Source organism: Morone saxatilis, unplaced genomic scaffold (genome assembly GCF_004916995.1).
Source record: "Morone saxatilis isolate NCDOM2014 unplaced genomic scaffold, NCSU_SB_2.0 Contig9, whole genome shotgun sequence".
NCBI lineage: Eukaryota > Metazoa > Chordata > Actinopteri > Moronidae > Morone > Morone saxatilis.
In genome coordinates this window covers 16,724,345-16,741,193 of record NW_023340268.1, presented here as the reverse complement: position 1 = coordinate 16,741,193, position 16,849 = coordinate 16,724,345, and the positions used below count along the sequence as shown (strand labels likewise).

Genomic DNA, 16,849 nt, shown 5'->3' with positions numbered 1-16,849 from the left:
TGTATCAGCCCCCCTTCTACTTAGTCAAGCCTCAATCTGAGATTTGCCGCATTAGCACGGAAAGTGTGAATAACAATAACACTGCACTAGGTTAGCTGGTGAAACTGGGGTTAGACTACAAAGATGGCCCCTAAAATATGTGCACTGGAGCACTTTTATGTGTTTTTATTTTCCTTTTTATTTTTTTTGATTAGTTAATATATTTAGCCCATGGTAGCAGCCATTTCATTTCAACATGGTAAACTTTACACTTACATCACCATGTTGGCGTTGGTACTGAGAGTATGTTGTATGTATGAGTCCACTCAAGGTCCACTTACTGTCTTATTTCTTAGCTCTCAACCTTCAACCTCAACCCTCCTCTTCCCTATTTCTTTCTGTCCAGACTATATCACGGTGGTCTACCTGGGAAAATATGGTTATTGCAGCATTTTAATTGGCATTTTAATTAACCTAAATATTCCGATAAGAGTGTGTTTTGCTTTGCGGATTAGCTTTTGGCTAACAGATGGATTAATAATGTTGTTGTGGGGGGGGGGTGAGAGGGGAAACTGGAGCAAAACCCAAAGTCACTGTGTTTGCCTATGGTCCATTAATCCTTGCTCTGAGCTCGGGACTGCTTAAAGAATTTACGAAAAGTTAGTAGTACTGCAAAGTTCATTGCAACATGGATGACAGTCAAGTTCTCCTTTGTAACACTTTGGCCTTGGCAGTGGCCCCCCCCCAGCCCCTGTGGACACACCCACCTCCTGAGCTTCTGTGTGCATGCTGCCTCTGAGCAGAGTAAATATAGCAAGGTTATATTTATGCTGTGAGTCCATCCGACAGTCCGTCTCTCTGTTTCCGAGTGAGAAGGAGGGACAGGCAGGGAGCAGCCGCAGGTCTTGTGATCTGCGGTCTCTGCTGGTCTCAGAGTGTCGTCATGCAGCTCGGCTAGACGGCCAGGGGGCAGTTTGGCAGCACACCAGAGGCCAGGCTAGGTTAGGCCTACTAATACCATAGAGGTGCTAAGTGCTAGCTCACCTCATGACTCTGATCTCATTCACCTATTCATACATCAGCGGCTTTAACAACAGGCTGCGAGCTCATGGCCGATGGTAACAATAATGCAATGATGTGTGTTACTTTTTACGAGTTGTATAGCCGGGATGGTTGCTTGCACCTGCTATCAGCTTGTGACTGCGCTCATAAACATCAGTGCCAGTGGTGTGCAGATATATTACTGTGCACCTGGTCTCAAACTCAGCAAGGTCTCTCATTACACAGCGTAGTGGGTTAATTCTGACGTAGCCCACACCGCAGTGCTACCTTAGATCATGCAGTTGCAGATGGCATGGGCGCAAGATCGGTCTATGAAAAGCAGAACCCAAGCGCACTCTCACCCTCATGTGCATAAACGTACACACACGTATATTACGTATGTGCTCCTTCCATTTACATACAGACTGGAACGTGCTGTAGCTTCATACTGAACACAATTAAATGCTCAATATTTAAGTGTCATTTTTCTCACAGCTGGTATTTAAATGCACTAAAATCTCTCTTTCTTTCTCTGTGTTCCCCTCTGGTTTTGGTTTCATGTTCTGCAGCCTTTATTGCTACGTCTCTACTAGTTAATTCCCTTAACAGCTTTGTAATGCCGAAAGCAGAGCCACACCACATACAGCTTTCTCACTTTTCATGGCTCACTGTACACACTCATGTTCAAATTCTTTCTCCTATAAACTGGCTTTATTTTACGGGCTCAAATTGTTTTAAAAAGGGTGTGAAACACATGCAGGGACATGGTGAGGGGAGTATTAAAAATAGTGGGCCCAGAGACCAATGTCATTCCTGTGGGTGGTTCATGTACGCACATCACAGCCTGGCCAGGGAAATTTCACATGTTACACATCATATTTTCCATCCCTAATTTAGGTATAAATGCCAATTTGATGTTGGTAACCACCTTTGCTTTAATCGTTTTGTTCAATTCAGTTAAATATGGTCCTTGGTTCAGGTCCATTTCATTCATTAAGACTTTTGTATTGAAAATATTTTTTTATTCTTTTTCCATAGCTTGATGACTGTACGCTGCAGCTCTCCCACAATGGCACCTATCTGGATCTGGAGTCGTCTCTGGCTGAGCAAAGGGACGAGCTGGAGGGCTTTCAGCAGGACGACACAGGGTGAGACTGATTAACTCACATTTATACCCTTTGAAACAAACTTACATACACTCTCATTCTTGTGATTACCCCCCTTGCCCTTCTCTCTCTCTTTTTCTCTCTCTCTCTCTCTCTCACACACATATAATTTCTGAGTTTCTCCATTCTTATAAAATGGGAAGAATCACAAGCTGCTGGATATGGATTTTCTTGGAAGCAGAAGTTCACGGAAAGTATGAAGCGCTCTGGAAAGCAGGACAGATGTGCGCTCCCTTCCACAGCTACAGCTCGTCTCTCACTGTTTTTACAATAATTGATATTCTCATCTTCCTTGTGACAAAAATTTACAGTTCGCAAACCTGTCAACTCTAAAAGAAACATCAGAATGACTTTGTTACAGCACTGTCGTGAAGTATTTTCAGTCTCTCAAATCTCCCAGCGGCAGTGCTGGTGTCTCTCTTTGGGTCAAATAGAGAAATGGAAAATGGAAACCTGCTACTAGGGCTCAGGATTTCCCACAGAAGGAGGTGGTAAGCCACCTTCATCCTGACACAACTTGTCGTGTGATAATTTAGTTAGTAGACTGTGGCCTAAATAATAGCCACACTTATTAAATTTCTTTGTGAAATAGAAACATAATGATTGAACGTTTCAGGGGTTTTGTCTCAATATAGTGAAATGATACATAGATTTCCAGCCTGATTATTCATCATAAGTGATCATATGTCAATGTATTACAGCAAACTGACCCTGGATCTGCCATAAATGATAATGATTTCCTGCACCTGGCAGAACATCAGCTGCCCTTTCGCCTGAAGGTTATTTTTCATGTCATAAAAGTGTATTCTTTTTATATTGCTTGTGGAAGCTGTCTTTATTTTAGCCTGGGTGGCCAACCTGCACTTATACAGCATTGAGGATAACATCATGTTAGCTACAAGCTGACATTCAACAAGGAACCCACTGGGAAAAAAATACAAGTCATGACTTAGGAAATAGTTATACAGTAAGTTAGGCTATATCCAAATAAATAAATCATTTCATTTCATAATTATTTCATTGACATAAAGTTTTAGTTATCTTCTCATTATGGCTAGCTGCATTAATTCTAGCAAGTTAGCGCAGTTAGCTAGCTTCGACAGCTTCTTTTCTCTTTCCTGTATGTAGCGGTAACTAGCCAGCAAGCTAGATAAATTAGCGAACCATAGAATTAGGTAACAAAGAAAGTCTACAGTATTATAGCTAACTTTAGTAACTAGGTGTTTGCTAGCTATCATGTAATGGTTTAACAATGAGCCAGTGTTGCTTAGCTGGCCAGTCTTGTTACGTCAGCTAATTAGCTTAGCTGTATAACAAACAGGTGAATGGTATCTACATTCAACTGATGTAGAGTGACATTATTAGTGGTGAATTAGGTAGTTCCCAGAGCCAAAACAGGAGATAAATAATGCTGAGTCATTGTCACCTAGAGCTCTGAGACATACACTGAGACGGCAGCTGTTAACTGGCTGCCTATGTGACAGTGTGTGATTGTGGAGGGTTGTGGTATGTTGATCTGTTGGGAGACCGAGGGCTGCACCAGCGTAAGTGATGGCAGACCCACCGAGCCAGGTTGAGTCTGTTTGTGTGTGCTTGTTTCCATGTGTTCGTTTATTTGTTTGTCCGTGTTTGTGTCTTTATAATGAGTCTGGTAAGCCGAGTGACAGATGATGGACAGGTGAATAAAGGCGTGTGTCGGGCCTGTCTGTCATCCTGACAAACTTGGCTTTTACCAAGGTCATACTGTACTGACAGTAGGAAATGAATCGCACATTGGGTTGGGTTTGACCCCTTTCTTGGCTAAACATCACAAAGGTTGAGGATGGATGCTTCTGACTAAGTCTGTCCTGTCCTCCCTCGGTTGGAAGAACACTATTTATATAGTGTCAAAAATGAATAAACTAATCACACTCAATATCTCAGCCTCACACCACATATTTCACTTGTGCTGTACGGTCGGGCAGTTTTTGACAGCTGCTGTAACATCTTAAAGGCATAGAGGTTTTAGGAGAACCTAGATGTGTCTATTCACCCGTGGTGATTGTACTGTGCTGTATAGCTGTCTGTCACACACTCACATCCATTTTATTTTGCCTTGCTCACATAGGATATAGACATATAAATATACCTTCATAGTATATAACTATGATTTTTTCTACTTTTTTCTGACAAACCTGAACTGCAAAACTGAAAATGGCCTTCCACTGAAAAATGCAATGAGTGTTATAAAGTAGTAGATTGGTGTTAAGTGATTTTCACCCAGAATCTATGCTCTCACGCATCAAAAATGTGCTGCGATTCCAGCTGCGGGAGGACACTGCTCACCACAGTTGACAGTAAACAAGGTCCTCTGGTGACGAGGACAGCTCAAAGAATGCTTTTACTGAAACACAGTGAAGAAATATTTGAGGAGGAAATGTCTGTAGATTGGGATGCAGAGTCCCTCCAAACCATTTGAGCAGTTTGTATTATTCAAAATATATTGAAATTGTGATTTGAATGATCATGAAACCTATAAGTTATTAAAAAGGGTGTTTGTAGTGTAGATGGCTGCACAGGAACTCTTTAAAATAGCCATCATTTGATACTTATGCCAGCTTGTTGTCCATCTCGCCAGCATTTTTAAACCCAAAACAACCCTTATTTATGAATGACATGTGTTGAATCTCTGAATGGCCTCACTCTCCACGAGGCTCTGACTCTCACACAATACAGACATTATCAGACAGGTACAGTAAGAAAAATGAATTTGTAAGAAAAACACGGTTCTATCAGCATCTCAACACATCATGTTAACATTTTGCTCTATTTCCGAGCAGAGCTGATAACGCAGCTTAACAGAAGGATAAGAGGCCAGCTGGGCTCTTGTTTGGGTGTATGTTAAGTGCAATGGGTGTATTGCAGCGGAGTGTGTTATCAGAGCAGTGCTTTCCCTGCGTGGATTGGATGCGTTCACCATGTCAGTGATGGAAGTCAGTGATGAGATACTGGAGCATAATAACTCAAGTCAGGCGAGAGAGTTTGAGTTGCTCTCAAAATACCATCATACCCTTCTGTTTGTGTGTGCCCATGTTGTTTTTCCCACTGGAAATATGCTGTGTATGAATGTGTGCTCGTGATGGCACAATGGTATGTGGAGGTGTTTATATGTGTGTTGTGTCTGTTCCTGCATTTCTGCTGCCTGTCCTCAAGGCTCAGATGTTTATCAGTATAAGGGTACGAATCCAAAGCAGGCCACTGTTTGTCTGCGCCATTCCCATCATGCCATCTGCCTCTGCTTTATAATAAAATGTCCATCACAACAAGTCCTTGTCTCATATTTTTTCTTTACAGTCTCATTTTACTTTTCCTAAAGCAGAGGCCAGTTGGGCGAGATAACTGCACTTTCTTTTCCAACTTTGTTTCACTTGTTGCAGGATACTCTTCTCTAGAATTAAGTGTTAATAAATGATATAACAAGACTGATCACTCTGCTACTGCCAAGAAAACTACGCTTGAGTTCCAGAAATGTTCATTAGGTTTGGCCCTAAATTACATTATTGTGTTGTAACTACAGTGGAGAATTAAATAACTGAGAAGAGGAAGATTTATTAAGAGTGCTGCACTTTCAGTATTAGCGCCAGGCGTAAGAAAAGATACGTCAGGGGAGGATTTTTGGATTTTGTTTTTTGCTTTTCGAGAATAAAGTTGAAATGTCAAAGTGTCAAAATAAAAATAAATCAAACTACTAGCATTAGCGCATATGGCTGTCTCTACAAAATGCAACGCATAGATGATTGGTGCAATTGTTCTTCAGAATCGGTTTAAGCGACAAGGAAATGATTTCACTTTTAGCACCTCAATAAACACAGTGTGGTAGTAAGTGGTAGGACTTTGAAGAGATTTTGCAGAAAATTGCAAAAAAAACACACATTTGGAAGAGGTGTCAGTGGCTTTCCTAGCTTTATTTGTTTTTAGACTTTATTCTCAATATTTAGACTTTATTCTCAAAATGCAAAAAAAAAATATATATTTATTCTTATGCCTGGCACTAATACTGAAACTTGGACTTTATTCCCAACAAATGTTTCTTCCTTGTGCCTGTCCCTGACACCCTTCCATAATATACTCAGTTGTTTCATAAAGATATTTTTTGAATCAACAATAATTCTGTTGGCTTCTTTCTCTGTCAGGTCCAGAGGGAAGAAGCACAGTGTTATTCTACGCACCCAGCTGACCGTCCGTGTACACGCCTGCATCGGTGAGTGCTGTGTGACATGTTTATGTGTGTGTTTGACATGAGTTTCTCCCTGGACGCACGCATGCACGGTCAGACACATCAGCAACCCTAAGAACACATTGTTCAGATGGCTGTCCAGGGGTTTACATGTGGTACGTGCTGGGGTCAGACCTGAGACCTCCCACTCAGGAGCAGGTCTGACTGGTATGTGAAACGTCTCCAAATTCAACACAGTACTGTGAGCATGTCAGTAATTGCATGAAACATGTACGGTGGGAGCTTTTACATGCACTAGAGAGAGAAAAGTGAAAGGAGGCAGCTTTTTATGTGCATGTGGCTGTAAGTGTTATCACAGTAGCACTGTGCGGCTCAGTTTTTTACCCTTCTGGGGCTGGTGAAGTCTTCACAGTGCAATGCTCTTGACTCTACTCAGTGTGTAGTGGTGAAGAGGAGGAAGGAGGGAGAAACTGAGGAAGGGAGGTGTGAGTATCATTAAAAGTTAGAGAGTGGCTAAAGAAAAAGATAGCTGCACGAACGGGAAAATATGTTATGAAGTGAGAAGGGAGAAAGATCTGAATGAGAGATTTACAAGTGAGGGAGGGAATGATAGAAGATGTTGAGAGGCAGCACTGAGCCAACAAATCTTTTTTATCATGGTACCACAACATTTTTTTAATCTCTAACTGAAGGCTATGTTGGATAAACAACCGACTTGTTTTATGATGACAACACAGACAAAATTATCAATGTATGCCTTGTAAATCATTGGCCCCCGCAAGCCAAAAGTAACCTGTAGCTATATAGAGTTTTCATGTTGATGTATTCAAAATATACGTTTTTAATTCTAACATTACAGATTTGACTGAGCAGGATTGTCTTTGGAACTGTTTCAGCCGTACACTGCCTCTCAACATCCAGCACCATTCATGTGTAATGAAATAACAGAAAGAAACATAGCCACATATTTTTTCTTAGCCACACTTGATGGCAATGTCTGTCTGTCCATCACTTAGTTGGTACAGAAGGAAATATCTCAGCGACTACTTGAATGGGCATGGAATTGTGTACAGATATTTGTGGCGCCCGCATGAAGTTGACATTTGTGGTGAGTGATTAGCTGAAAGCATTGCTGTAAGTACAACCTCTCGTAGCTGCTAGCACTGCTCAGTTTTGTACAGTTGGCAGAACTGGCCACACATCATTTACAGTTATTCACGATTTAACGTGAAGGCTATTACAAGATTTTATTTTCGTGCTTTGAGATTGCAGTAGGTCTATGTTAATGATATAGAAAAAAATATTATCACATTGTCACACAACACATGGAGGAATTTTGGCGGCTTATTACTTTATCTGTAAGTTGGTCAATGTACTTCTTTTTCTTTACTGGCCACTCTGCAACCCTCTTCATATCCATTAAAATCCCCTCACTCTTTCCTATTCGCTTTCCTCCATGACTTGTCTGCATGGCCAACATTCTCCATGCCAGTGATAGCAGTGCTAATTCTGGATCCTAGAATCACTGCTTCGGATTGGTTGAGAATGTGATGAGGTGAAAGGTCACCAGGAGTGGAACTAACTGTGTTAAAAGAAAAACGTGTTCACACTGTACAGATCTCAATTTATGATGTTTATTTTTTTTTACGTAGGTGGCATTACTTACATTTTACAGTGCAGTGATAACATGGAAAATAGAGTTATAATAATAATGAAGGAATAAGAACATAACAGTTGATTTTAGACTATTATCACACTATATTATTGACCCTGGATTGGAACTGAACACACATACATATTCTAGACCAATGCCTTTGGTGGGAGTGCATTTAGTGGGAAGTGGGGTAAGTTAAATCTCTCACGCCTTCAAATGCAATGCACACATACACACACACACGCACACACACACACACACACACACTAGTCCTTATACGAGATCTTCCCAGGGCTCATCTTGGTTTGAAGAAAACCATTACCAGACTATATTTGCTTGCTGATTTAAGAAAAACATCTTCTTACCAGAAAAGAACATTTTATTGAGAAATAGCTGCATCATTGCCATATGAGATGCATTTCCTTTTGAAGGGCATGAGTCAAAGTTGAATTTTGCCCAGTGCCAGGGCTTGATGATAGAGTTTGCTGACTACACTGACCGCAGATCCAGATTTCATTCAGCATGGCACAGATGCTGGGCAGTGACCAGATCTTGACTGGAGTGGCACTTTGTAATTCTGCTGCATTAACAGAGACATATAATCAGATAGCGTGAGCGGGGTCATAGATCCATTCACTTTAGAGATCTACTGACCATTTTCTACCCCCTTTCAGAGCTGCTTCAATGAGTCTGTTCAGCTTTCCACTCATCTACCCGTTTAACGCTCTCTAATCCTTCGGAGCCTTGACCTTCAAATCGCCTGAGTAGTGGTCAGCATACTATCAATTAAATGAAAAGTCTGTCACAATCAAGGATACAGAATTGCTTGTGGAATCACGTATATGTGACTCACAATTGGTCGGTATAGGATTGCCTAAGGATTGCGTGTGATGGGTTTGAATTAAGTGCACGAATTGCTGACCGTGCCACACGCATGATAATAATTATTCGGTTTATGTGACTAAAATGCAGAAAAGGATCAATTTCTTTACAGAGTTTCCTAATCTTACTGGCTTCATCAGCTTTCAGTTTTGATTGACAAGGATCAGGATTTCACTGTATTAAGGTCAAATGTTAAGGAGGTCTTAGGGTTTGCGACTGTCTTCACTTGTTCACTGATCTCCTTTCAGGGCCACGAGGTTGAAAAAAATGAGTATAACTATGAGAAACACAGCTCTCCTTGGCATTTCTTGGCACTGCCGCTAACGGAAAGATCAAATTACATTCAGGCCCGCCAACTCGGGATTAAGGATGCTCTGTGATGTCTGTGTGTGTGTGTGTGTGTGTGTGTGTGTGAGAGAGAGAGTGAATGAGGGTGTGATAATGTTTGTGAGTTAATGAGTTTTTCTGTTGTATATGAAAAGGATGGCACATTGGCATGGTCAGCAAAACAGTGACTTTGTCTGCTTGTGTAAGCACTACTCTACGGGCAATGCGTGTGTACTGGGGAGGCCTTTGTGGCACTTTAATGATCCAGCTCTTCTCGGCGCTCACTCCATGACTGAGATCAATTTTATGCTTTCTTTTTTTATGCAGTGCAGGGGTCCTGAGTGTCCTCCAGCTTTAGGTTTGGCTTGAGCCTCATCCATCTACGTTATCCATCTAATTTTAAATCTCTCTTTCATTTGTCTCTCAATATCTACTCGTGTGCCTCTACACTATACTTCCCCCCCCCCTTCTCTTGGTTGATCCTGTGGTCTGCAGTGCCGTCAGAGTGCCAATCAGAACCCCTTGTTTAAGGGTTAATTTTAGCCATCTCCGTTGCAGCCGAGTTGTTGCGGACCGTAGCTGAAGGGTGGAGAGAGGTGGCTCAGGGGTGGGGGTGAAGTGGAGGTGTTATCTTTAGAAAGTGTTGACAGCACAGAAACATGCGAGGAAGGCAGCGCAGTGCCGAACCTCTGCTCACTAAATGTGAGAGTTACAGGAAGCAGGAGGGGCCAAAATGGTTGATTGAGGAAGACAGAGGAGATTGGGAAGGAATAATGTCAGTTATATGTACATTATCATTTCTTGCACAAATATTACATTGTTTTTTTTTTTCTAAAAAGTGAACTGTATCTAATGAAACTAGAAGTCTACAGCCCCGCTAGCATCAGTGGTAACTGGAGACATCCCACGATATGAAAGTGTCAAAACATTGTGATGTGAATAGTGTAACGTGTCTATCTTACAACTGTAAAAAATGGCTAGCATGACATTGGTCTAAAACATCACGGTTCAACCTCTTGCCTATAATAATACTATATCCTGACAAATACTAGGTTTCTCTGATGGATACTGATTGATATTTGAGAGTTTTAAAAAAAATCAGATTTTTACTACTACTACTTATATACAAATATAAATACCAATATATACAAACATTTATTTTATAAAGATCCCTTAAATTTGAGTTCTTGACTTAAATATGTATGTGTGGGACATTGTCCAGTTGAAAAATGATCTTGTTACTGCTCTCTGGTGGACAAATACATATTGGAGACACTGTTTCTAAACCACCTCAAAATTAAGAGAGTCAATACATCAGTGATTGATCTACTGCAGGTCTAGATAACACACAGCAAATTATTAAATTAAGACAAAGGTTAGTTTGGGTCACCAAAAATTTTAACAAACAGTTGCCTGGTTAAACAGATGTGGAGTATTGTCTCTGTCCAGCTGCTTACAGCTCTGTTTTGGTCTCCACCAATTCCTGAGGAAAATATCTGCTCTTTAGCTGCTAAACACTCCACTATGTTCACCTGCTGTTTGGTGCTGGGCAAGTAGCGTACAGTGGAGTTTTTGGCTAAGAAAATCATCTGCCCTGTGTGGCCAAAACAATGCTATGAAAGTGGTGGGAGGGAATCAAAAAAGAATGCAGAACGATTATTTAAAAGTCACTAGAATTGCAGAGTCAAGTGATAATTATCCGTGGGAATATTGTTAATATAAAAAAACAATTGTTAAAGACACTTTAAGTATTATAGATGCATAGTTTGTTGGTTTACTTATGATCTTCATTTGCTATTAGCTACTCTGGTTCATCTACTCTACACACAACAAAATACATGACAATCATCTAAAGTTAGAAAAACATTTAAGATTAAAGATAACACCACATATAAAGCTTCATCGGCTAAGTACAAACTATAATTGTCTCATTTGTACACTGTTGAACTGCGCATTACTTTCCAGAATCTGTTCAGAATCCCCAAGATTTTGTTTCCCATGTGTTCTTATTTCCCAACCTCTCCTGAAATGAAAGGATATGCAGCAATTAAATACAGTTTAAGTGATCAAATATAGAGAGGCTATGCTATCTGACAGGTAAAGCTCCTTGTAATGAGTGGTACAGCAGGTGAAACAAAAGAGCCAGAGTGCAGAACAAAAGACCTTGCATGTGTTTTGGAGCCCGTTCAATCCCTTGGCCCTTATCTCTGGAATTTAGCCCTTTTTACAAAAAATCTGGCTTCTATGCTGTTGGATTTCTGCGCCCCAATTATCCACCTCTAATCACCCCCCGCAGTATTGTGAAGGAGAGAGGGGGCTGGAGGTGGAGGTGGAGTGAAGGTTGACTTGCTTTGATTTTCTCTGGTTGTGCTGTTACATAACAAATGTGCAGCATGTGAGTTGAACATTGTGTTGTATCTGTCTGTCTCATGTCTGCTCATTATCCCCAGCACAGGATTCACTATTCCCAAAATACGCCTGTCCTCACAACACTTCTGTTTCTCTCACTTCTCTTCTTGTATGTTTTTATGTTGCTCGGATTGAATACAAAAGTAATAATAGGCCACAAAACAAAAAAAGGGGGTTTATAGTAAGTGTATTCATACACTGTTGACAGATATTTTGAGGATTTGATGGCATCAGTGAGAGTTACACAAATCAAAATCTCTGTAAATATGAGCTTACTGACACGGTGGTCTGTAGTGATGAAGCAGTAGTTCAGTGTTGCTTTACCGACTGGGGGTACAGTGGTAGTGACAGCGAGTCTGGCCTTGAGATGCTGCAGAAAGAGATGACTACAGCTGGTTCTAACAGCAATTTACTGTGCTGGTGTCCCCCCGCTGTGGGAGATAAGGCCTGGTAATGGCATGGTGTGACAGGGAGATAATGCCTGTTGATGGGTAAGCTGGGAGGGGGGCAGTGGTACAGGACATCTGTGGCTGTACGGTCGTAAAACTCCAGACACATTTTATGGTTTTTGCTGACACGCTGCCCCTTTAATATCTGTGCTAACCTTAGCCAACATGCTCTAACTTCTTTTTAATCTGGAATAATTTCCCCTTCAACCTGTATTAGTCTGCTTTGCTCTACATTGTCCATTTGTCCCCCATTTCTCCTCCACATCTTCAAACTGGTTTCACTCAAACACCCTTCACTCTTGTTGTTTAACCCCTGCGTTTATTTCTTTTCCTGGCCTGCCTGCTCTATATTTATTCCTCTCAGCTTCACATACTGTTCATGACTCTTTGTTCTCATAGACACCTGTGGTTTTGGCTCAAGGAGTTGCACCTTATGATCTCTCTGTGTGCACGTGTGTGAGTCAACAAGGATATTTTGCAAATGCTCGTGAATAGTTTGCGTGGCAGGTTTAGACCTGTCACTCACTTTTATCTGCGTAAAGCCGCAATATCATCTCCCATCCGTGCAAATGTGTGTTCATGTTAAAACATCCGTATTTTCTTAACACTATCTCGCCATTACCCTAAAATCAGCAGCTATGCATTCACAGTACAGGACGCCCTTCTCTCTTTTCATCTGTGTCTTGCAGACAGAAAGAAGGAATGAGAAAATCACTCAAATAGTTTCCCCTCTACCCTCACCAGCAGCTGAGACCCTGAGGAGCAACTGAGAGCATTGCACCCACATGAGTCATGCCTTAGTTACTGCTGTGGGAGATGGAGAGATGGGCTGATGAGGCATTAGGGATGGAGGTGTAGAGCGGTGGAAGTGGTCAAATAACTTTACAGCAGTAGCTGCTGTAGAAAAGCCTGTAACACACATCTATCCTGCAGCTGTTCCTCAGTCCTACGGCAGTAGCACTCTTTAGATTGTCTGTGAGTAACTTGCTGTCTTGCTTTTTTCATGTTGGAGAATGAGAGCCTGGTCTAAACAAAGATTATTATTATTATTCTGCATTTCTGTGAGCCATGAGCACATAGAAATATATTGCACTGCTTCACAATTCCATAATATGCAGTTAATGTGATTATTTCTGCATTTTATGGTTTTGCTGTGTAATCTAGCTGTATGCAGCTGTGTGTTTCTATTGTCGATCAGTTGCTGTGGTGTGGTGGGTCCTGTCTGTATGTTACAGTGTTGTGCTTTCTGTGGATGTGGCAGGGTTTTCCCTGGGCTCTAGTTACGCTGACAAACATGAGCGGCCCAACTGTTGTGCTGCTGTGGCACAACACGCTGCCGTTTGGGGTTTGCTCTCCCAACCCTGAGTGCACTTACTGGAAGAAAGCAAGAAATATATCACTACGTGTGTGTGTTTGGCCATGTGTGCGTCTGAGTGTTATGTCTGGGCTTGTTCATATGTGCAACCCAGTGTGCCTGCACAAACCTCTGGCTGGTCTGTTTTAATCATTTTGAAACTATTACATAATGCAATAAAACATTACAATTACCACAAGCTAAACATCCAGAACACACACTGGAGAATCTGCGGGCTTGGCATCTTATCCAGCCGTGGGGTTTTAGAGATGATGGGTTTAGGGGATGTGCAGAGAGAGAGACGGGGAGAGGGATGGTTTCCAGGGAAATGGTAAATCACTTAGGGAAGGAAACACAAGGGAAAAACAAAGCAAGGAGGAAATGCACCTGCCAGACAGAGCAGCAGCAGTTGACCAGCAGCAAGTTATGTCATAGCTCTGTGGTGACTTACAGGTGAGGAGAGTGAAGAAAGAGAGAAAGTTTTGACAAGGTGGTACAGTTCTACTGTTTTCTACTATGTTTAACACACACTGTGGTTCTTCTATACTATAATGTGTTCCTATTTTGGAGTTCCTAACTTAAAAAAAGTAGCTTCATTTGGTGAATTATTTGGCTGGACTGACAAGAAGTTAACTTTGCTTCTAACCCCAGTATTTTTCTTATGCATTTAGTTTATGTGCAGGTTAATTTACCATTTGATCCAGGGGTCTCTCTCTTAGACACTCAGTGTGTGTGTCTCTGTGTGTCAGTTAATAGGCCCTCTATCATCATTTATACAATGTAAGCCAAGACCAACCGACAGCAGAAAGTATGAAGGTCTAACAAACAGTCTAATCTACTATGCCATAACTCCATTTACTTAACTTTCATCATATGTCATCAAACTTGCTCTATTAGGGTCACACACAGAAACAAGCATGCAGACACACAAGAAAGGGAAGAGTATAATAACAGGCAACTGTTGTATGAGTCAGAGCAGGATTTCACTCAGCTAATCCACTCAGCAAGCAGCACATATCCTCCGATATCCTCTCTGTTTACTCGCTCAGGCTGCTGTTAGTCTTACCCCGGATTCTCTGTCTGTTTCTACTGTGTTTGCCTTTCTCAATCTCTCTGTCTTCTCTCTTTTTTTGTCTGTCTTCCTCACCCTTATTTGTCACGCTCCCTTTTTCTGTATACTCAACCCAGCCAATTTATTTGGATGACTGTTTATCAAAAAAGGTGCATTTTTAAAGCCAATAAAAGAGTGGTTTAGACATTCAAACCACTTTTAAATGACAATTTGGCTTGTTTACATAGTATTATATAATCATCAGTGCTCAGTGTAAGGGACAATACTTCCATAGTTGAAAACATATACCTGCACAAAGCTCTGTCTTTGTTTCATCTCTCTGTTTGTCTGTCACTGCACATGAACAGTGAATGCAGTCAATTAACAATGACATGACACAGCAAGCTGAAGCATGAGAGGTGGGAGAGGAAGAGAGAGACTGACAAAGGGTTAGAGGAGGGAATGAGGGAAAACACTGGACGCTTGTTTCACACGTGCACATGTGGGATTGAACACCACAATATTTCCCACAATCAGCTTTTGTGTCGGGTTGCACGCTGCAGAAAACCAGGTCAAACTTGATAACAATGTACTGTTGCATATAAAATGCAATTACAGAGCAACTCTGTGGCATGATGTCAGTTTCATGCAACAGTTGGGCAAATGTTGAACGAAATTTATTTAAAACAAAGCTACCATGAACAAAGTTTGGCAGCCTTGTTCAGCATTAAAGGAATAATTTGACATTTGGGGAAATGGCTTCCTTATCGAGAGTTAGATGAGAAGAGCAATACCACTCCCGTATCTGTCATTAACACATTATTATTTGTTTAATTCATACAAAAACCAAAGGGTAAAATGACTTGTTGAGGTATATGTCGGACCATTTCTTGGCTTGGAGGTGTAATTTCCTGGAGACCACGTCTGGTGGTCGGAGTAACATATTATTTAATGAGCTTTTGAAGTGCTGGTATTAGTTTTTTGTGACCTTTGGACAGCGCCAGGCTTGCCATTTCTATGTCCAGTCTTAATGTGAAGCTAAGCTAACCAGCTGCTGAATGTAGCTTCACATTTACTGTACAGACATGAGTGTGGTGATCATTCTTCTCATTTAGCTCTTGGCAAGAAAGCAGATGTACATAGTTTACATAAGCATATGCTTTACCACCAACTCAGTTTGCAGGAATCATTATTTACAGCACGGAAGGCTTCCTGACAGAAAAATGGGAAGAAACTGTGTTTCTCCCAGTACCAGTGGACACAGTGCTGTGCAACAGAAATCTACAGCATTCTGGAAAAAATGGGGTTAATGTTGAGACACACAAGCAATTACAATAGCAATATGACACAGAGGATGCGATCATCTCCATCATATTCTTATTTGTTAATGAGTATTATTGAGGCTTTAAAGCTGTAGGCCTGTTTTACAGTTACTGTGTAAAATAAATATCCAGAAATGATACAAGAAAACAAACTAATGGACTAATACGTCTCTTCTTATACAGCATAATATTGTACAATATTTAAATAAAATAAATATTGATGTGAGTTTATAATGATGTTGTCGCTGTCTTTGTGGATATAGTGTAATAAGTGTGTGTGTGGGAATATAGAGCAGCACTGTAGCTGCCTGTCAGGCTCAGGCCTGTCATCACCGTGGTAACACAGGGTGCCTGGGTATATTTGTGTTTGTGTTGTGGGTAACTATTCCTGTCTGTGTGTGTGTGTGTGTGTGTGTGTTTGTGGACTAATTCAGAGGTGGCGGGGGCATATGAAGGGCAGGCGGCACGTTCTGGTCTTAGAAGGTGGACATACTGTATTTGTGAGCGTGTGTGTGTGTGTGTGTGTATTTTTATGTGTTTGCATGTGTTTATGTGGCAGTAAGTTTCCTTCCTGAGGACATCTGCTTCTGAGCTTCTTTCACAGCTGATGTCCTTCATCAGGGTTCAAGGTTACAGTCTGGAGATGTTTAACGGTGTGTGTGTGTGTGTGTGTGTGTGTGTGTGTGTATGTAGTATAACTATAAAACATAGCAGCCATTTGTTTCCACAGGGGTTGATTCATGGCATTCATATAAACGTTTGTTTTCATTTACTCCCAACTGTTTCTATTCACAGTACGTTTGCATTAAGGCTTCTGTTGTTGTACTGTATCGGAGTCTATGTGTACATGCTTGTGTGGGTATGTGTGTGTCACTGCTGAGCCTTGTGTTATCTCTGTCTATGTCAGTAGCCATTCTTTAAATCTTGTGAATCCCACAGTAAAACCTTGGAGGTCTTACTCTCCCTTTCTTTCTCTCTTTTACTCTCTCTCTCTCTCTC

At 41.2% G+C, this 16,849-nt stretch overlaps 1 protein-coding gene across 1 annotated transcript in view; it reads left to right on the top strand.

The window, feature by feature from the left end:
• The window catches only part of fhod3a (formin homology 2 domain containing 3a), a 58,494-nt gene that overhangs the window by 3,430 nt on the left and 38,215 nt on the right, over positions 1-16,849 (top strand). Inside the window, 2 exon segments of the mRNA XM_035682037.1 lie at positions 2,059-2,168; positions 6,359-6,426. Coding sequence (XP_035537930.1) covers positions 2,059-2,168; positions 6,359-6,426 — 178 coding nt within the window.